Source organism: Rhinatrema bivittatum, chromosome 3 (genome assembly GCF_901001135.1).
Source record: "Rhinatrema bivittatum chromosome 3, aRhiBiv1.1, whole genome shotgun sequence".
Lineage (NCBI taxonomy): Eukaryota > Metazoa > Chordata > Amphibia > Gymnophiona > Rhinatrematidae > Rhinatrema > Rhinatrema bivittatum.
Window position 1 is genome coordinate 384,065,454 of NC_042617.1, and position 22,393 is coordinate 384,087,846.

Genomic DNA, 22,393 nt, shown 5'->3' on the forward strand with positions numbered 1-22,393 from the left:
AAAATGACAGCCTCCCAAAGCTTATCAAAGTTTGGGTTTTTATACATGATCCCTCCTTCTTGGAAGCCTGCTGCTGCCATTCCATTGCTGTTTAGAATTGTAACTGCTGCTCCAGTTAGGTCACCCCCAGTTTATGTATTTATTATTTATTTATTTGATTTATAAGTGACCTTTCCAAGACATTGCTCAAGACAGAACACATTTTACAAACTAATAAAAATAAAACAGAATTAAAATAAAGATACTAAAATATAAAATGCAACAAATAAAAAATAATTCATCATATATATTTTACAATACCCAAAACAGCACAAGACCTACCACCCCCCAAAAATAATATAATTATAACAAAGGCAATAATTAAATATAACAGTAAAAATCCCTATGACCACAAATTCTCAAGGGAACAATTTTCATACTACCTGCCTAGCTGCAAAGTCTGCGGGTACATTTTATTTGCGATCTTTGCACCAGTTTTCAAAATGTTATGTATGTACTTTTACTTTCAAAATTGCCCAAGGAAACAGTAGATACAGAGATTTGTACCTGCTTTTTCTCAGGATAATTTTTCCAACCAAAACTATGTACCCCCACTAGAGTACAGGTAAAAGCATGCATGTCGGGGAGCAATGTATATCCTCTTACTCGCATACAGGGTGCGCAATTTTCAGAGACCCCCATATCCACAGGTAAAAGACTAATTTACCTGTGAAGAGGCTTTGAAAATTGCTATCCCTCGGCACATTTAAAAACACCTAAATATGAAATAGTTGGGTCCTAAACGGCTCTCTAGGGAAGGTGAGCTGAGGTGCTGCACACAAAGAATCTCATGCCCATGTGCTACTTAGCCTAAAATCATTTAATGATGGAAAACATCATGGAGGGAAATAATGGAAGAGCCAGCCCTTTACATGCACACAGACCCCTAGACCATTCAAGACTGTAAAGGCAAGTGTTAACATTTTAAATTGGCCATGAAAATGTGTTGGCAGCCAGGGCACTTCTCCAAGAATCGGAGTCATTCTATCTCCGAATCTATAACTGGCCATTATCCAGGCTGCTGTATTCTGCTCTAACTATAGTGTATGAGTCCTTTTAAGGGGAAGCCCAAATACAATGCACTGCAGTAATCTAAATGGGCAATACTAGAGCATATGTTAGAGTTTTGAGATCTGATTGCTGTAGTTAGGAACACAGTTGAGGAACAAGAGAAAGGTGGGCAAAGGCTCTCACTGAAACTGCTGCAATCTGTCCTTCCATATCGAGCATGGAATCTGAATAACCCTTCTACAAATCTGGGATCTAGGTGGCAGTGGCAAGCCATCAAGCTTTGGTTGAATGAATGAATCTTGGGGTACTGGTTTGCTCGCCCATCCTTGATGCCTCCATCTTATTTAGTTTTAGTTTGTTCACCTTCATGCTCCCCACAAATGTTTGTAAACATTGATTTAAAGTTTCTACAGATTCTTTAGAATCTGGGCCATGCAGACAGTACCTTTGGAAGTGTAACCCCACCCTGGTGTGCTTATCCTGCATGGGGCTAGAAACTTATTTATAGTCTCTTTGGGGCAGGGGCCCTGGCTAGCAGTAGACATAGTCTCTTTTCTCCCCAAGGTGTGTCTCCTTTGTTGGTTGGAGTGAAAATTAATTTTCCAGGCCTCCAAGTGATAAGTGTGTCTCAGGATGGCCTGTGTACCCCTGGGAGAGGACTATCTCCCGAGAAAGTTCACACTGTGGACCCATTGTATAAAAATCACTCCAGACGCCGAGATGGTGTCCAAAATAAAAGTTTACTTGCAGATAAGCATTGGGTATGGGTTCAATTTATCCAGTTCTAAGTACCTCAATTAATCTGCTCACTTTATAGTTCTTTCCCTCGATCTGCGCAGAAGTATCCCTCGTAGGGACCTGTGGTATCTCCACTCTCCGGGGGGGAAGCCCTTGGTGGAAAAGGTACCCTCTTTTGTTGTGTGGCAGGGATTCCCTTCTGACCCTGGATAAAAATAGGCAAAATGTCCTCAGAGTTCGCAATTTGCTTTTCACTCACTGTTCGTGGTTCTCTGAGAATCTCTCGGTGTTTGGATCCCTTATGGGAGGAATCCTGCTGGAACATCAGCTCCTGATATTCCCCTCAGGTGGGAAGGAGCAGCCACAAAAATCTTCCTCCTGGATGGTTAAAATTAATGTCCCCTTTTCCTTAATAGAATATAACTCCGGAGTTGCTTCCCACAATGGGTCACCACCACGTCTGGGCATCCCAGACACAGGGTTCCTGTGCCCTGAGGCAGGTGTCCAGTGAGGCTCCTACCACGAAAATGGCAAAACCCTCTAAAATATACCCAGAAGGATATCCCAACCAGCTAGTTAGTAGACTGGATGGAAACCCTCCTTACCCTGCTTTCCTTGACTGGGCCTGGAAAACAAAAAGGCTAAGCTCCTGAACTACCTCGTAACCTCACAAATCCGAAAAAGACTGCCCACAGACTCCTCTAGGGAGCTGCTTAAAAAACCTCTCAGGGGACGGCTATTCTTTTTCTAGAGCCTTTTTACCTATGAAAAGGTTGGCTTCTTATTCCAGATTTATACCTTTGAGATATGTCTCTAACACGTTTCCTCTAAGGTGTACATATTTAGATCTTTAAGTCTCATGTCATATGGCTTTTGTTGCAGATCCTTCACCATTTTGGTGGCCTTTCTCTAGACTGCCTTCAGCCTGTCTATATCTTTTTGGAGAAATGGTCTCCAGAATTGAACATAATATGCCAGCTGACCACCTGTTTCACTTTCTTGAAATCATCAGACACTATCACCCCAAGGTCTCACTTCTAGTCAGGACACATCAGATTCTCACCCGCTCCCACTGTGTACTGCTTCATTGAATATCTGTACCCCAAATTTATGACTCTGAATTTTTGTTTTAAATCTTAACTGCCAAGTATTAGACCAGATCTCCAGATTTTCTACATCATTTTCCTTTCTGTCTACTCTCTCAGGTGTGTCTATTTTGTTGCAGATCTTATTGCCATCTGCGAAAAGGCCAACTTTTCCTCCTAACTTCTGTACAATATCACAAAGAAATTGAACAGAACCAGCCCCAGGATTAATCCCCAAGGCTGGTTCTCCACTATTCACCTTTATTTCCTCAGAGTGAATTCAGTTTACTACTATCCTCTATCACTCAACCAGTTTTGAATACTGCTCAGCACCATAGTACTCACCCCCAAGGCTACTCAGTTTATTTACGTCTCCTATGCAGGACAGTATCAAAAGCTTTGCTGAAATCCAGATAAAACACATCCAGTGCATGCCCTTGACCTAATTTTCTAGTTACCCACTCAAAGAAAACAATCCTCCTGCAACCCATCCTCCTGCAACCCATTGGATTCTAAAAATTTTACTATCTTTTCCTTCATTAGAGTCATTAATTTTCCTACCATAGAGATGAAACTAGCCAGCATTTACTTTTCAACCTCTTAACTGTTACCTCTTAACATGCACCCTTCTCCAGTCCCGAAGGACCACTCTTCTCTCCAAGGATATCCTTGGAGAGAAGACTTTGTCCATTTTTAGTTTTGCTAGCTTCACAAGAACACACTCTGCCATAAATGCTGCAGAGACTACCTTACTCCCACATTACGCTTGCCAATGATCAGCGATCCTTCTGCAATCCCTTCTAAAGTGAACAACTGAACAGAAGCATTATTTAGCATTTCTGCGTTTTCCATGTCCTCTCTCCTTCCATTTCCCCTCATTTCTCAGTCTAACATTTTCACCTCTGGTCTTCCTCCTTTCACTTCAATTTCTGCTCAGGTTTGATTCTTGGGTCAGGTCTTCTGTTCCCTGGGTCAGCTGGAATTGGGGATGCCATAAAGGAAATATTGTTACAGTTTCTAGGGGAAGGAGTGCCATCTTCCCTCTCCGCAGTGATACCCACTGGTTAGATAGGGGACACGTGTACTGGTTTCCAGAGGGTATCAAGGTGCTATGACGTTTGGCTATGGACTGTTACTGCAATGGCTGGGATGGGGGTGAGGTTATAAAAGAGGAGAAAATCCATAGGTAGTTGTGAATGAAGGCTCATTGTATTGTAGCCTGGAATAGGGAAACCGGAGGAAACTACCAGACCAAAGTAATAACATAAAAATTCTTGCAGCACACAAGTTTCAATATCATACTAGCTGAAACTGTCTGTGTAGGAGGATCTTGCCAAACTTGTAAATATGAACACTTCTTCTGGAAAGGTAAAAAATTCACAAGTGAAAGGATGAAATTTGTGTTTTGGTACTTTTCAATGGAAATTAATTAATTAATTTTGTTCTATAATGTTGCCAGTGAAAATTATTAAAAAAAAAAAACCTTGCAATTAGCATGCTAACTTCAGACATGAAGTCACCAGTAACCCGAGACTATATTGAAAAAAATTGTATTTTCATTAAAGACATGCATAGTTGTAACAGGGCTTTTTCTGTTTGAGAACTACTGCAATATAGCATTACAGAACATTAACAAAAAAACGCAATAATATTGAACCTTATAATGAGGATGACCTATATGAATGCACCCTTCCAGGGCATGTGATTCATACTGTATGCTGCCTTTGCAGGCTTTAGTGTCTTTGTCGTTGGCGTAGCTGATGTGGATTACAACGAACTGAGGAACATTGGCAGCAAACCCAGCGAACGCCATGTCTTTATAGTCGACGACTTTGATGCTTTTGAAAAGATTGAAGATAATCTTATAAATTTTGTTTGTGAGACAGCTACTTCAAGTAAGTAACAGGCCACATACCCCCCCTCCCCCAAACATCTTGCTGTTATGTGTGTCGGCTAAAATCCATTTATAGCATAGTTAAGAAAAAAATGTGATTTTTTTTTTCCCTGGTCACCCATTTCAGTGGTGTTCTGTAAAAAGAGAGTCTGTTTCTTCCAAATCTTTTAGCATGAGTAACAGGATCCTCTTGATGTCAGAGGTGGCACCATGACTGATTGGTTGTTGCTTGCTCTCAAGTCTTAGGGAAGCCAACTTTTAACATCCTTACGATGCTTGCAGGCCTGGTACTTTCTGCAGAGTTGGAGGGCTAATTTAGAAGATCCTTGAAAGCTCACTTTTATAAGGAAGCCTTTAACTCTTAAATCTCCAGGGTACTGAAATAAGAGTTTGATACTGACTTTCTAGTGATGGGATTTAAGTAATATAATATAGAATAATTTTATCTATAGCTATTTTAACGATGGCAATTGTACTTGTAATTAGGGGTATGCGTTTTCTTTGAAACAACATGAAAAATGCAATGGAAGACTCTGATTTGTAACTTTTCAAACTGAAATGAAAAGAAAAACACCTTCACCCCTGCTGCCATATAAGCCCCCAAGAATCACCAAAATACAGGTTCACTCCCCCCCCCCCCCACCTTTTTTCTCTTCCAACCCTTCCTGGACACATGATCTTACCCCCATCAAGATGGGGCAAGAGTGATTCCCTGTTGCTTCTGCCCCACCAGGTCCGATTGTCAAAATAAAACTGGCTGGCCCTAAGGTCGGTGCCATTTTGTACTACAACCATATCAGAGGAATATGAACCTTTTGTTTCTTTTTTATTTCTTTTGGTTTTTTTCATGTTTATAAACATTTGTTTCAATTAAACAAAAAAATAAACATTAAATAAAATGAAAAATGTTTTAAGAAACAAACAAAATAAATCAAAATTACATTTTTTCCTTGCTTGCAGTTAAGAATTTGATATTATTTGCATGTTTTAGTGAATAATAATTGGGATGCATATTGCACATAGCTTTTGTCAATATTTTGAGTGATTGTGCACATAGTTTGAAGCTCTAGGGATGGGGCAATATTAAAACCTAAACAAATAAAATAAAGTGAAATCCCCATGCTTATTTTTTCTGGCCCACCCTAACCCCACCTCCAGCACCACTCCTTTTGCTCCTGGGGAAAAATACATGCACTGTTGGCATTGGATGTACCACATCTGCATTCTTTCTGATCTTCACCACTTCAGGTGAACTGGTCTGACATTGTGCCCGCACTCAGATCCCTTCCATGGCAGGACACTCTTGGATTTTTGGATTTGCCTGTTATGCAATATTTTCTTCTCGCCGTGTTAATGAAAATGATCTCTTGCCTTATTTCTAGATCTATCCCATCATGCAGTTTTCAAGGAATTCTGCGCTTTGCCCTAGTCAGTTATTGTCAGTGACCCCATAAATGGATAATCATATTTAAAACGCTCAAACATATTTGTGTTTTTTTCTGAGTTGAGGGCAATATATAAATACTAAGCTAACAAATAAACAAATAAGTAAAACTAATATCCCTTCTATAAATTATTAATTAAAGGTTCAGACATATTTACTAAATGGTTTATTCCGCATTTTGCATTGCGTCTGGCCCTTTTAAAAATATTGCTAAACACCTGAGTTGTGAACAATGAGGGCCGGATTTTAAGATGTACGCCCGATTGTATAACATGCGTGCGCAAGGGGGTGCACACTAGTGCACCTTGCGCGCACTGAGCCCTAGGAGAGCCCTGATGGCTTTCCCCGTTCCCTCCGTGGCTGCTCCAAAATCGGACTTTCCTTCTGCCCCCCCCCACCTTCCCCTCACTTCCCCTACCTAAACCGCCCCCCCAGCCCTACCTAAACTCCCCCCTAACTTTTATTTTATAAGTTGCACCTACCTCCGGGCAGGCGTAGGTTGTGCACACCGGCCGATGGCCGGCCCGCGATCCTGGGCACAGCACCAAATGGCCGCTGTGCCTGGAGGCTCTGGCCACGCCCCTGCCCCGGACTGCCCCGCCCATTCCCCACCCCCTTCTTTCAAGCCCCGGGACTTACACGCGTCCCGGGACTTTACGCGCGCCGCCGGGCCTTTTGAAAATAGGCCCGGTGCGCGTAACTCCCCTACGCATGTAAATCCTCCCGGATTTACACGCATAGGGCTTTGAAAATCAGCCCCTGAGTCAATAAACCAAAAAAAAAAAAATAGAATGATGCCTTTTTATTGGGCTACCTTTATGTATTTCTTGACTAGCTTTCAGAACCTAACATTCCTTTCATCAGGTCCAACTATTTCATTTTGTTTAATGGCTGGTCAGCCAGCAGACCAACACAAACTAAAAAAGCAGCTTACCAGACAGCAGATCCACAGGTCAAGCCCACCTGATCTATTACCAGTTATGAAAACTAACTTCGTGATGTAACCTTCAACCTCATTATATATTTCATGGTCCGGTCTGTTTTCTGAATTTGCAGCAAGAGTTTCACTCAACTAGAACAAATGGGAAGCATTTGTTTACTTTCATGTCTAACTTGCCGGATTTATAGTGAACACTAACCATTTTATCTCTCTCTTTTTAGCTTGTCCACTTATTTATTTGGATGGATATACTTCACCAGGTAAGAATTTGTTGCAGTGTTGCAATGGAATGTGATCTTAATATATTTATTTCACTTCTCTCTTGCTTATAACTGTTTTTACTTTTCTTCTTTTCAGGTTTTAGGATGTTGGAAGCATATAACCTGACAGAGAAATACTTTTCCACCGTGCAAGGGGTATCCATGGAACCAGGGTCGTTCAACAGTTTCATGTCATACAAACTTCATAAAGATGCCTTCCTCTCTCAACCTACATCGTAAGTGGTGAAACAAAAGTGTTTTTTTATATGTAAAACTCTTCAAAGTAGAGAGGACTGTAGAAAAAGGTGGAATTTCAACTCTTCAGAAGTATTAATACTGCTGGGTAAGATTTTTTTTTTTTTATATCCTGCCAAGTTTTAATAGAACATTGTAAAAAATAAAACCTTTTCAGCACCAAAGCTAAGTAATTCTTTGTAACTTCAACTTAAAATATTCTGAATGCGATTTTGAAATTGCTCGGGGTAATTATGAGTCCACAGTAACTTAGTAACAGTAATGATGCCAGAAAAAAACCCCAAATGGTCCATCCACTCTGCCCAGCAAGTTTCTTATAGTGATAACTGCTGCTCCGTGCAGGTTACCCCCAAGCCTTATAATATTATTTACAATCAAAACCAAGCAACTGTCAAACCCATAACATAATTCCTGTTAGCAACATTTTTATGGAGTGAGCAGCCTATTTGTTGATTCAGACAGTGGTGCTTGAATGTGCTTTGCCTTGGGACCTGGCTGTAGAAGCAGGTGCTTTCAAAGGGGTGGAGAAGGGCAGTTTTCAAATGCTGTTTTTACAAAGGCAAAAAAAATCCATTTGCCCTTGTAAATACTTTTTGAACAACTGCACTCCTCATACATTATATAATTATAACTGAATTTATATAATATTTAAAATCAAACTGCTATGCACTTTAATAAAGGATATGAACGTTAGAGAATAAGAACTTAAGCACATAAGATGTGCCGTGCTGGTCAGACCAAAGAGCCCAGCATCCTGTCTCCCACAGTGGTTAATCCAGGGCATTAGAAAGTGCCTGGAAGACTCCAAAGGACTGATCCAATTCCTTGTTGCTTGACTCCAGAGGTGTGATGGCCTTCCCTGAATCCACCTGGCTAATAATTATTCATGGACTTTCCCTCCGGGAACGTGTCCAAGCCTCTTTTAAACCCCATCATGCTAAATACCTTGACCACATCCTCCGGCAACAAATTCCCCAGCTTAAGTTTGCATTGCATTGAGTCAAAAATTACTTTCTCCAGCTTGTTTTCAATCTCTTATCTGTAAGTTTCATGGCGTGTCCCATGGTACAGGTACCGGATTCTGCGTTTAATTATGCTCTTCCAGTACAAGAATTTTAGCAGGTTAGGTTTCCAGCACAAGCTGTATATGCAGCTTATCTTGCAAAATGTGACATGGTAACTTAATTTACTAAAACTAAATAGAAATTCACTTTGATCTATCACCTGAAAGATGGCCCTGTAAGTTGTGGTGCCACTTAGTACCGTCCTGGGGGAAAGTGGCACCTGTTGAGACATTAATACTACATTTTCCATCCCCTAGCGTTCCTTGAAGATTTCCCATCCAAATACTGGCCAGGTCCAATATACTTTAGCTTTTAAACAGTCACAGGATAAAAACATTGTAGATATTGGCAGGTAAGAACCATTTGACCCAATCGGTGTTCCAGGTTGGGCCTGCCTATACTTCTCGAGCAGAGGGTATCTCTCAGCTGTCATCCATGCAAGCAGCTCCATCTTCGTTGTTCTACCTGTGGACATTACCCTTTCTTACCCTTAAACCCCTCCATACTCACCGAGCTAAGGATATCTACCAACTATCAGCTGTCCAAGGTTGATCAACTGCAGGATCTCTCTCCTTCTCTCTTACTGGGCAGCAGCCAAATCAGCCTGCTGTCCTTGATAGAAAACTGGCCACCTCATCCAGTTATATCTAAAAATGTATAAAAGCTTCTCTGCTTTTCATGTTGGATAGTTGGTTGATCTCTTCTTCGTAGGAATTGGATGCAGCCATTCTACCTTTCTGCGCAAGTTGACTTTGTCGTCTCTGTTCTTTGGTTCTTTTCTGTTCCATGTGATTGAGCATCAAGGTTTCCATAACTATGTGTAATATCCAGGACATCCCCATTTCTTTTACCTACTCCTCCCCTAGCTGTTCTTACCACAACCCTCTATGCTTGTCTTTGCTAGGATGCTATTCCAGGCATACACCATCTTCGGGAAAGAAGCTTTTCCTCATATTTTCTCTGAGCTTTTTTCCCTCCAGCATCATATTACGATCCCTGTACCCTTGTATTTATTACCTAAATGGAAAATGCCTTCTGTTTTATTTATTGAAGCCCCTTTTCCAGCAAGTACATTTTGAGCTCTTTAAGCCTCTCTGCTAGCCCTTCTGTGGAATATTTCCATAATATCAATGTCTTTACAAAGATACTCCAAAGGAAACACTTGTATTCAAGATGGTGTTATCACCGGTGACTTACACAAGGGCAATATTGCCTTCTTTTTCCTGCTTGTGGTATCCTTATATACCTCAGCATACTGTTAACTTTAAGGGGGTTTAACTGGTCCCGGTTTTTTCAAAATCTGGCCTAGTTTTACCTCACTGCCTGCATGGTTTTGCAGTTCTGGTAACCCTATTGATCTCTCCAAGAAAAGCAAGACTGCATGGCTGTGAAGGCAGTAGGGTAAAACCAGGCCTGTAGGAGCCTGTCCTGAACATCTATAGTCAGATGGCAATTCTGTGAATTTTTCCTGCTGCTTTATTACCCCTATGCTATGTGTTTATTGGAGATGTGGAAACTGTGAATGCTGATCTCTTGTAACCCTATGCCGTCATTACCTATTTGTTCAATTATGAATTGCATCCATAATCTCCTCTGCCTTTAACTATGTTATTAGACCCTCTGTTATTGTTCTATACTTTTCATTATCTACTTGTGAAATTATGAATGCACCAATGTTCCCTATGCCTTCCTTTAAATAGGCTATTAGAACTGTTACCATTGCCTTGTTAATCACTGTGCTAACTTATTCTAAACTTTGAACTATATCATGACCTGCACCTTTATCCTAGTTATAGTTATAAGATTGTGAATGGAAACATTAGGCTGCTGGAACATGTTTTGAACTCTTTAGCTGGAAAAGCGTGAAATAAATGAAGTATTAATTTCAGCTTTCATGTCATCAGAGGTGATTAATTCTAGCTCTCTTTCCTGTTTGGCAGCTTCCAGTCCATGCCCTCCTAACTGATAAGTAGCTAATGGATTTCTAGGTTCTAGATACATAATTTTGTACTTTTTATCTATTTCAATTTAGCGCAAATCTTTTCGTTGGAGCTGAAGGCAAATAACATTCAGATAGAGCAAGTATTTCCCTTTCTCCAGAGAGCTTGTTGTCTAAGGCCTGGATTTGCTAAGCCACAATATTTAATCGTGGGAGGGGCCCTATATCGTGTGTGTGTGTGTTCAGTCCTGTAATAATTTGTCCCTTCAGATAAAATATCACAGCAGTATCGACACGTTGCTTTCTCTCACAGTAAAAACAAAACAACGTGTCAGGGGCCATGGCCCAGCGTGCTGGCAGCCCCAACTGCATGGGGCCACAATCTCCTTAAAGGGCCATGCAGCCTAACATGGCACCCCTAAAAGAAGTATAACAGTCACCAGGGGTCTTATTAGACCCTCTGCCCACCCCAGGCCACCAGTTGAGGCAGCCCCCCCAAAAAGTAACAAAAATTGAAGCCAGTGGCATGCAATGATGACCCCCTCCACCCAACTCCAGAAGTACTGAAACCCCTCAAATAGTGACTCCTGCCCCCTTTTCTATAGAAACACTAGGCCTGTAGGGCCCCCATTTAGAGCCCCTCCACCCCCAACTATCAATAAAAATCATTGTGGCCCTCTAACCTGGACCCCCCCCCCCAGAACCCTTCCACAACCCTGATACCTTAAAATTGGCCATTCTACAAAATTCAAAGGCCCAGGGCAGCTGGTAGCCCCAGGCCCAGTTGGTGCCATTTTTCAAAATGGTGCCGACCAGGTCTTGAATGTCTGACCAGGATCAGAGGCCACCACTTAGCCAGATAACTACTTACATTGTCAGCAACACTCTTTAATATTTATATTTTACCCCTTTGTCATCTTTTATCGGGTTTGGGAATTTTATATTTTATATATGCAGACGATATACAATTAGTGCTACCAACTGATGACACCATTGAAAAAACATTAGAAGTAGCAAACTTATATTTAGAGATAATCAAACAATTGTTAACATGGTTGGAATTAATAATCAATATAAATAAAACAGAATTTATTCATCTTGAGAGGAAGCAATCTAGAATTGTACAAACACCAATTATAACGAAAAATAACCAATCAATTAAGTTAGCAGAGAGGGTAAGAAACCTAGGGGTAATGGTAGGCTGTGAACTCAACTTTAAACAGCACATTTCATTAAAAGTGAGAAAAGGGTATGCAAAACTAATGCTGTTAAAAAAATCTGAAACCATTAATACTTTTTGCAGATTTTAGAGCTATTTTACAAGCTCTTATATTTACGAGTACGGATTATTGCAACTCTCTATTACTTGGACTACCTAACGCAGTCATACGACCTTTACAGATTTTACAGAACACTGCAGCCAGAATTTTAACAGGTACCAAAAGAACAAAGCATATTACTCCTGTACTGGCCAAGCTCCATTGGCTACCAATTAAACAGAGAATTCAATATGAGATCCTGTGTACAATACATAAAATTTTATACGGTGAAAACACTGACTGGCTGAATACAAAACTCCGATTACATGTCCCGCAAAGACATTTGTGTTCTGCAAACAAAGCACTTTTACCAATCCCATCTTTAAGATCTGCACGCTTCACCCAAGTACGAGAAAGAGCCATATCACTTGTGGGCCCAACACGGTGGAACTCGATGCTACAAGATTTAAGGCTGTGTGCTGAGCATAAACATTTTAAATCGGAGCTTAAAACTTGGCTGTTCACAAAGGCATTTGCTTCGGAGACCAGTGAAATATAGAGGAGTTTGATTTTATTGGTTTTACTTTGTAAGGGATAATTTTTATAATTTTTTTGTATTTTGTGTCCTAATTTATAGATTGAGGGGATATGTAGTTTTAGCTTAATATATATGATGATTTTATGTACAACTGTATTTTAAATGGCATGTTTGGCATTTGATTTAATGTTATTGGTTTTATATTGTTTTATATTGTATGCCTTCTGTAAAGCATTGTGAAGGAACTGCTCTAAATGACGGCATAAAAAAGCCACTAAATAAATAAATAAATAAATAAATAAATAGTTAGCCGGCTAAGTGGCAGGCGAGGCATGGTTGTAACTGGGAGGAGTTGAGTTAGCCAGATAAGTTACTAGCGTGAGCCAGATAACTTATCTGGCTAACTCTGATTGTGCTGTAAACCTGTCCTAAAGTTGGCCAGATAAACTTATCTGGCTAACTTTTAGATTGCTAGATATATTTAATGGTGCAGCCATGCCTCTGAGTATCCCAGAGAAGTTAGCTGGACAGCAGCTGTATATGGACCTCTTGACTAGTCTTCCAGTTTTTGTCCTTATTCATTTATTTCTATGCCTCCTGGTGTGTCTACCTTTTTACAGATTTTTGTATCATCTGCTAACAGGCATATTTTTCCCTTCAGTCCCTCTGCAATGTTGCTAATAAAGATGTTGGCAGTAAATGCTAGAAAACAGAACTCTGTTTAAATAATTTTAGTGAAGTGGTGAGGCGTCTTGGAAGCTGCTCAGTGTCATTCCTCTGTGAGCTGATATAATTTTTATCCAATTTCCTTCCACTCATGACCAGCCAAATGTTAGAGACATCCCTCTGAGCTGTGGGACTTCAATTTAGTAACTGAACCCTTAGCTTTAAATTAGTATTGTTCATCATTTTTTAACAGTGACTTCTTTTCTAAATGTTTTATTTACCATCATGAATTCATTTACTATCAACAGGGAATTGCATCCAGAGGGATTACCAAATTCATACACTATCATTTTGCTGTTCCGACTTCTTCCGGAAACCCCAACGGATCCATTTTCTATCTGGCAGATTACAGATAAAGGTTACAAACCGCAAGTTGGAGTGACTGTTGATGGTAAGGAGGATTTTAATTAATGGATATATTTTATTCTCAATGGAAATTTGCAGTTCCTTTTAGGGATGCGCTTTCATTTGAAATAACATAGACTATATCAAACTAAGGGCCTCATTTTCTAAAGTATCGCAAGCCTGCGATACTTTAGATAATGAGGGGCAGGGGGCCGAAACGGGGGGCAGGCCTGCGCTACCGCGGTGCGATCGCTGCTGGTTTCGCACCCAATAGCGCCACCATAGAAGGTGTAGCTATTGGGCGTGAAATAGGACGTGAAAAGGCCCTTACCTTTTCGTCGTCCGCGGCGTCTTCGCGGAGTCGGCCCCGGTGATGCCCCGACTCCTCCTCTTCTGGGGCCGACTCCGCCCCCATCTTGGTATCGCACGCGATAAGGGACTTTTCGCGTGTGAAACGTCCCTTATCGCGTGCGATCCGTCTGGTAAATGACCCCCTAAATGATAGAAAAATACACAAAATTACGTGTTTTATTTTCTTTCATGTTTTGTGTGCCATTTGCAAACAGTATGCACCAGTTCCCCTGACAAAAATCATAACCTGGGGGTCTCCAGATACCCCCTGCCACCCATGGAGGCAGCTGAAACTCCCCCAGAAAGGTGACATTTATGAAAAAATAACAGACTCTAAAGAAGCATTGAAAAGGACAGCCAGCCGAGCTGCAGGGCATCTCTAAATTCCCTTAGTACCCTTGGATATATCCCATCTGGGACCATCGCCTTATCTACTTTTTTAGTTAGCTCTTCACGAACATCGATTGAGATTTACCTTCCAATTTTATTTATTTTATGTGGTCCTGTTCCTGGCCCTTCCACAGTGAACACTGGACAGAAATATTTGTTAAGCAATTTTGCTTTTACCTGCTATCCCTAACCTATCTAAAAAAAAGTCTTCACCCCCTGTTTTACTGTATTTGCAATTTTTTCTTCTATTTGAATTTTCACATTCCTGACTACTTTCCCAGCGTCTCTTAATTTTTCAGATATTGTCGCCTGTCTTCCTCTTTCTGCGATCTCTTGTAGTTTAAGTACCTTTTCTCCCTTACCTTTTCAGCTACTTCTTTAAAAACCATAAAGGTTTCTTTTTCCTCTTCCCTTTATTTACTTTCTTAGCAAAAAGATTAGTTGTCATGATGTCTCCTTTTAGTTTTGCCGACTGTCCTTCTACTTCCCCTAGATTTTCCTATCCAGCTAACAACTCTTTTGAGAAAGAAGAAATAGTTTTTGGACAGTTTTGAAAACTAATTAGCGGCTAACAAAACTCTATATTACAATGCATTTCAGCCTATTTTCTATTTTATCCTGAAACCTTTTTTGCTACATTGCTGTAGGCTGAAGGGCCCAGCCAGTGAACTAGAAGTCCCAAGAGCATCACTTTTAAATGCCTTCTTCCTTTCTGATCAGTCTCCAATTAGTCACATCCAGATGTAGTATTTTGGAAGTCAGAATCAACTATAAGATTCCTGGATTGCTTGCAGCTCTTTAAAAGTCAGATGACCAAAGGGAAATCTTGAAACAGCGAGTTAAAGTATCCATTATGCTGTGTGTGCCATGTCACAATCTGAAGCTCCTTGAAAAAAGCAAACCCCAAGCATCTGTTAACCAAGGGCTGGAAAGAAAATCTCCTTTCAGGCTGAAACCTTCATTGCCCTCCCCTCCTAACAGGATTTACCTCTGCAGTATAGGGCCATCCTCTCCACCCTAGGGCTGTGGGCTTTAGCTCCATAGCAGAGCTAAACTTTCTAGCTACAACAGATAGAAACTCTGAACTCAGGTGTCCTGCAGACCAAACCCTAACTCGGCATTGTAGTGCCTGGAGCAGGTAGGCACAATTTTCTTTCCCCTCCATCACCACTCTGATCTTTGCTTCTCTCTCCCCAGTCCTCTTTCCCTATCTTCCCTCCCCTTATCCCAACCTGAATGGTAGGAGGAGAGCCACCCTTCTCCTTTTCATCCACTACCAGCCCATGCTTTCATTTCAAATCATTCCTCGCCCACCCTCAGTGGGGGTTTGCTCGCTCCCCCCCCCCCCCCGGGCAAGCTGCCCCTCTTGTTGGCTCCTAAGTATAATTTAGGGCCAAACCCCTCATGGTGTGCTAAGCTCTAGACCAGACATTGATTCAGGCCCTAGGTAAGAGAAGAGGAAAGTAACCACTGTCATAGTCAGTGGCTAGGTGTATCCGGCTGCTGCAGAACAATGCTCAGAAGGTTTTCTTCATAAAAATACAAAAAGTAAAAATGCATTAGTTGACACAGAAATAAAAGACTTTTCATAGTGTGTGCATTTTTGTTTTTGTGCTGTAGTGATGTTTTGGGGACTTTAGTAAATATTACTTACAAATTTGTTCCAGGTTCCAAAAAATCATTATCATTCTTCAATAAGGGCACAAGTGGAGAAACACAGACAGTAACATTTGATAATGAAGAAATAAAGAAACTCTTCTACGGAAGTTTCCATAAGGTAATTTTGCTTCACTTAAGTTGACATATTGTTAAAAATGTTTTGCTGAGCTCATCGTGTCCTGTGGTTAAAAAAATAAAAAAATAAAAAATGAATCAGGACTAATTTCTTGTGCTCCACCAGTTCATGAATATGTGAGGATTAAAACAGAATAAAACGGTTTGAGTCATGTCGTGGACCCTGCACGTGCACGGTGGCACGACTTCATGACTAGGTACCGCGTCTGGGCAGATATCTCTATCTGTCAGAGGATTATGAAGTTTTGTGAGTCATTTTATCCAGTAGTTCTCGCCATTGTGATCAGTTTGTATTTAATATGACAGCGCCCCAGAAACTTAAGACTAAGTAGCAATTGTCACTCAGAAATTGGGCTAAGAGGCATAGCTCAGTGGTTCTCATTGAAAAATACATACCATTGATGCTTTCAGAGGTGCTCTTAGCCAGAAGAGGAAATGAGTGTACCAAAAATGGAGACGGAACATAAAATACTGCCAAACTGTACATTAAACAGTGCATATAAATGTGTGTTCTGGCACTCAAAGTATTGTTTCCAGAAAGCAATGACTAGCAGTGTGTGCTGCCAGCTATATTGGCACCAGAATTCTAGAACTTTGTGCTTGGGGAGCCTCAGTTGTTCAGCACACTTTTGAGTGAGTCACTAAAAGCAGGCTAAAATAAATTTTTTTTAATATGCATACCATTATAGATCATGTCACTAAGCAAATGAGAGGCAGAGCATGCACACATTAAGAGGGCTATGATAAAAGAAGGTTAGGCCCCTCTGTGCTCTGCATCTTGAAATATCCCGCACTAAGTGGGCCAAAGCGGAAGGGCCAGTAAGCATGGGAGAGCCCCACCCTGACAACTAAAAGTGGCCTCCAGACCATCCTGATTTTTGCATGTGTATGCCCTTGTTAACTCTGCTTTTTTTTACTCATGTTAAACTGATAGTGAATCAGCTACTATTTAGCATGCATTCCAAAAGAGTTCAGCATGCACTACTAACACATAGCAGTCTAGTGAATCAGACCCTTGTGTCTCTCATTTGGGGATCACACACAATAAACCCTAATATCTAGAAACCAAAAGTACGCATACACACCAATATAATAAGGTTTCAAATAATCCAATTTTCACACGTCATATCTCAAAGTCATTTAGAAGACAAGTTTTGTAGGACCAATACCGAAGGGATCTGTAAAACAATCAGACCCCGATTAGAAGCTAAGTATCAACAATCAGACCCCGATTAGAAGCTAAGTATCAACAATCAGATCCCGATTAGAAGCTAAGTATCAAGCATTAAGCTTTATAAATATGTTTTTCGTCCTGTGGCAAAATAATTTTTGGAAGGATTACAACCTGAGAAGTGACTATGAATTTTGGGAGACTCTAAATGATACATTAAATAAAGTAATGTGACCTATCCTAAATGGGGTCTGATTGTTTTACAGATCCCTTTGGTATTGGTCCTACAAAACTTGTCTTCTAAATGACTTTGAGATATGACGTGTGAAAATTGGATTATTTGAAATCTCATTTGGGGATGACATGCATGAACCTCATCCTCATTGTTCAGCAAAAAGGGACCTTGCTAAAATAAAGCTAAGAAAAAGCAGTTAAGAAACATGAGAGCATGGAATGTTTGCAACAGCTATTTAGTTAGGATTGCCTGCTGTTTCAGAGTTGGTGAAACTCACAGCACGTACAAAATGTAGAAAAAAACTCTGACAGACATTTAAGGAGCAATTTTTAAACTGTCTTCCTTGGGATAAATAGCACAAATTTTGCCCAAACTTGCTGTGGATATAGAATATGCATGGTCACTTGCATCTGATTTTAATGTGGATAGATTTTTGCTAGAAGAGTAGGCATTAAAATGTGAAAGTGCCATCTATGCATGTACTTTTTCTCCCTTGACCTCAACACACTCCCTGTAATTCCTCCTCTTAATATAGCTCAAAGTCTACTGTCACATAATGCCTTCATGTTACCCCTAACATGCATCCAGAGATAATGCTGTGCACACTTGGAGGATCCTGCCAAGTACTGCTCTGCATACCTAAACCTGTGCATATGCTCCTTTACTGGTAATCTCCTACCCACCAACCTGGTTCCTGCTTGCTTCTGGGCCACTATCCTGCTCACAAGTTATCCCCTGGAGGTTTCCAGAGACCCTGAGATCTCACTCAACCTAAGGGTCAGACAGTTCCTAGAAAAAATGTTGGGTTCATCAGTCAGTCACAGGACAGAGCTAATAAACTAAATATTTATTAACAACAAAAAAGGACTTAATGGGCAAAAAACAACAGGTAAATATCAAGGATTCATACAGTTAATAGTAACTAGACTAGTTTCACTGTACTTTCCAGTGTCTAGGGAGGTTCAGGACAGGCTGTTTTCACAAGGATGTGTAGAGCTGGGACAGGGATTTGGCACAAATCTGGTTCCTCTGAATTCCCAGTCAAGACTGGAGAATTCTAGCAATTTAAGGGCTAGTTCTTTGTGGTCTGTCTGAAGGGCCAATCAGGGTACAAAGTAATAGCTTTCTGACCAGTGGCATTGCAGAATGATACAATTTTACAACTCCCTGAGGATGCTGGGAAATATGCTGTCCAAGCCTCACTCTAAGTTGAGCAGGCATTCCAAACCTCAGTTTGAACTACAGCATTGTAAAGATCAGAATATCACCTGCAGACTATTGTAGAGAAAATGAGCTCTCTCTGGGGAAAATACAAATCCCAGAGCAAAATAAGGAATTACAATGCATATAAAAACTCCTTTATCTGCATTAAGTGAGGGCAATTTTTAGACAGCTGATTAATACAGGTAAAACACTTTTTACCTGCGTAAATCCCTTTGAAGACTATCCTCTCAAAGTCACATTTAAAATTTCATTTTGTAAAAGTGCCATTCTCCTTTATCACAGATAATTGCTTGTGATCTTGTTACATGTCCTCCCCTTTGGTTGGTGAACATATAACTTGGGTTTCGAATAATTGGCATACTGTTGAGTGCTTTACCACATGGACTGTTGAACAAAGCATTAGAATTCATGATGAAGACATTGCTTTCAGCACATTCTTTCAAGTATTAACTGTGGAAAGTTCAATAATGTTCATACTTTTGCTGAAAGTGTAGTTTTCTTACCTTTCCCTGTTCTCAAATGATAAAGATCATATCATGGCAATGGTATTCTCATTGAAGGAAATCGTGAGGACTTAAAGTGAACTGTTGATTGTATTTGGGAAGGAATTATATTTATCCAGTTGAAGACATCCCAAAGCTGGGAACTTGCTTGGTTACCTTTCTGAAAAGGTTTCATAAAAGTACTGAAAATCTGCCCAAGTGACTTGACTTAACAGTAGATTTTCTTGCATTAGCCAAGTAACATTACAAAATGTTTAGAATCTTGGTTGAAATGCTGCTTTGGAATGCATTTGCAGTTCTAGGAATCTTTTGTTTGTTCAAAGATTCTACAGTGGGTGTTCAAGATCTGATCCACAGGGTCCAATAGGGATTAGAGAAACGTTCAGGATGACTGCTGATTAAAACTTCAAGGCCCATCTAATCTGTTTGGTTTTTCTTTGTGTTGCAATACCCCAGACTATTCTGAATCTTTGTTTATTTCCTCAATTTCTGCAACTAAAAATCATCTGTGCTTATTCCATAGTTTTTTTTTAAATGTGATTTATTTTAGCATATTTTTTACCCGCCTCCCCAAATTAAAAAAAATCGCTGAAGGCGGCATACAAAATCACATGCATAATTCATTAAAACAAATAATAACAAATTAACATAGAAACAATAGATTCCTCAGAATTTTGCCAAGCCCACTGGGTCTGGAAAATGTTTCTTCTATCCTGAAAGCCTGGGCAATTTGCAAGTGCTGAAGACGACAGCTCAGAGCTTGTCTAGCTGCAGCATATGTACACTTTGAGAGTCTGCATTAATAGTTTGTCTTTCTGAGGATTATTTTGAATAACTACTGTCTTGCATTGTCTTGCCACAATTAACTCTAACTTAAATGAAATTACAATTGCTTTTCTGGTGATGCAGAAGATCAAACTGTGACTTGCTGTTAGTAACATGGAAACAATCTGCCACAGCACAGCACAGTACATTGCAGCATTAATCAAGTTGACCTATTGCAGTTTAAGCCCAGGTGAACATAAAGATTCTTTGCTTTTGGAGATTGATTCTAGTTTTTATGATTTATGGGTACTGCTCCCAAATACAAATTTTACTCAACCATTCATCATTTTCGGCTACATTTTTTCCTTTTTTTTTCAGAAATGTTTGAAATGGAGACATTATAAAAGGTTCCAGTAAGCCCTTAGGATCGCAGCTGTACAAAGCTTAAATTCAGGGTGGTCTTTGCTTCTCCTTGGCATGCGGCCCCTTTGGCTTTCTTTATTTGACAGTTCTGAAGGACACTTGACCTTTTGGTGGATTTGCCCATATACAGAAGTGCAATAATGCTGTAAATAAATTATAAAATAAATGTTTTTGTTGGCATCAGGAATGAATTTGTTCATCTAGGCATGGCTGATCCATATGTTAGGATATTCAGAAGTCTCGCGTGGTAATCATCCGTAGAACAGTGCACATATCATAGACTTGATCATGCGATTTGTTTAGAAAACAAATAAAAGTAGAAATTTGTTCAACTGATTTTGATTAACCATGTCAAACTGTTGTACATATATGAAGGGGTCAAGAGACTCAGAACGAAATCAGGAAAACCAGTTCAGATCATAAAAGAGAGAAGAAAACAAAGAATGATTTTAGATTGCATTTATAAACTCTGCCCACCTTCAGGGTACTTACTGTGGACCATGAGATAAAATCACAAGAAAATAAATCAGAAAAAGCGGAGACAAAATGGCAAAGTCCATGATTGATTTTTCAAACTTGCAGGAGACATATATGTAGGAGCCTTTTAAGGCTGGTGGCTGTCATTTCACTGCCAAAAATGAATGAAAACAACTAATATATTTTTATTTGTACTTAAGTTTTCTCTTGTTTTATCTGTGGCATGTTCATTGCCTTGCCACAATTGTTTCAATTTAAGTGGTCTACGAGAACATTTAAATAAAATAAAATAAATGATTTAACTCTACTCTTATTAATGACTACCAAGGGAAACATCAGATGCACTTGCCTCACATTATTGGCTGCAATACTAGATTTCTTGCAAAGGCGTCTTTAAATCACAAGAAAATACACAGTGTTCAGGAAGTCTAGATTGAACTGATCTGATTCCTCATACAGCTTGTTTTTTGACTGCTCATCATCCTGGTATTTTACCCTTGGGTAGGATTTCACATATTACGATATTGAAATCACTTGAAAACGATTCAGAAAATCATGGAAAAAAAATAGTAAAGTAGCTATTGATGCATCAGTTTTCAAAATCCCACTCAGCGGCAAGTGCCTTGATCATAGCATAAGTTTGTGACCAATCTCTCTTCCCATATCTGTTATAAGAGGTTGGATAAGCTCAGGTTGCTGCTTGATATTTAGTGCAGGTTAAGACTTCTTAGGCACAGGGTTCCTGGCAGATGATATTTCGCACTGGGCTTATGGCAGATTGAAGAAAAGACTGCATAGGTCTCATCTCAGCTGCCAAGTACAGCTGTGACTCTGTCCAAAGACATATTTCAATAACTTCTGCAACAGATTTATTTCTGCAACCAATATGGCACGGCATCTGCATGTCATATTTGTTTGCTTACCCATCAGAAAATTAGTGGAAATAATTTTTGATTGTTTTCAGTCATTTTTTAATAGTGAAAGGACAGCCAACAATTTAAAACAGCTGCTACACGTCTTCCTATTGAAAGCCTTCGTAAATTGAGACCAGATCTGTCAGAATTTGGTACTAGCAATTCTCTAAACGAATAACTGTAGTCATATGCTAAATTTATAATTACTAAAAGAATAACATAATGACAAAATTGCTAAAGCAGACTATTTTACAAAATCATGCCCATAAGTATAAAAAGATCTAGAAGAGTATGTATGACTAGCCAAATAAAATGCAAGGAACGTACCATCTGCTACCTAGAGAAATGACAAAGGGAAGAGGCAACGAAAGGCAAAAGTGGGCAAGAAAATGCAACTGGTAAGATGATTTTCTAAAGGGACTTTTCCTGTCTTTTTGCCAACTATTATTCAAAGAAAAAAAGAAAGCGTACTTTAAAAAGAGGGTTTAGGTTTCATAAACTTTAAATGATTTTGTGGGGGGTTTTTTCTTCAGCGAATTGCAGCTTTTTTCAGGGAGAAATCATGTGTAGGGTTCTGGCTAGGGCTGTGCACAGACTTTTTTTCTGTTT

General features: G+C 39.9%; 1 protein-coding gene across 3 annotated transcripts in view; it reads left to right on the forward strand.

The window, feature by feature from the left end:
• The window catches only part of COL12A1 (collagen type XII alpha 1 chain), a 359,822-nt gene that overhangs the window by 282,282 nt on the left and 55,147 nt on the right, over positions 1–22,393 (forward strand). For all 3 annotated transcript variants that reach the window (XM_029595614.1, XM_029595613.1, XM_029595615.1), the window contains 5 exons: positions 4,604–4,768; positions 7,373–7,411; positions 7,509–7,647; positions 13,441–13,583; positions 15,946–16,055. In XM_029595614.1, coding sequence (XP_029451474.1) covers positions 4,604–4,768; positions 7,373–7,411; positions 7,509–7,647; positions 13,441–13,583; positions 15,946–16,055 — 596 coding nt within the window. The remainder of the gene's footprint in view (positions 1–4,603; positions 4,769–7,372; positions 7,412–7,508; positions 7,648–13,440; positions 13,584–15,945; positions 16,056–22,393) is intronic.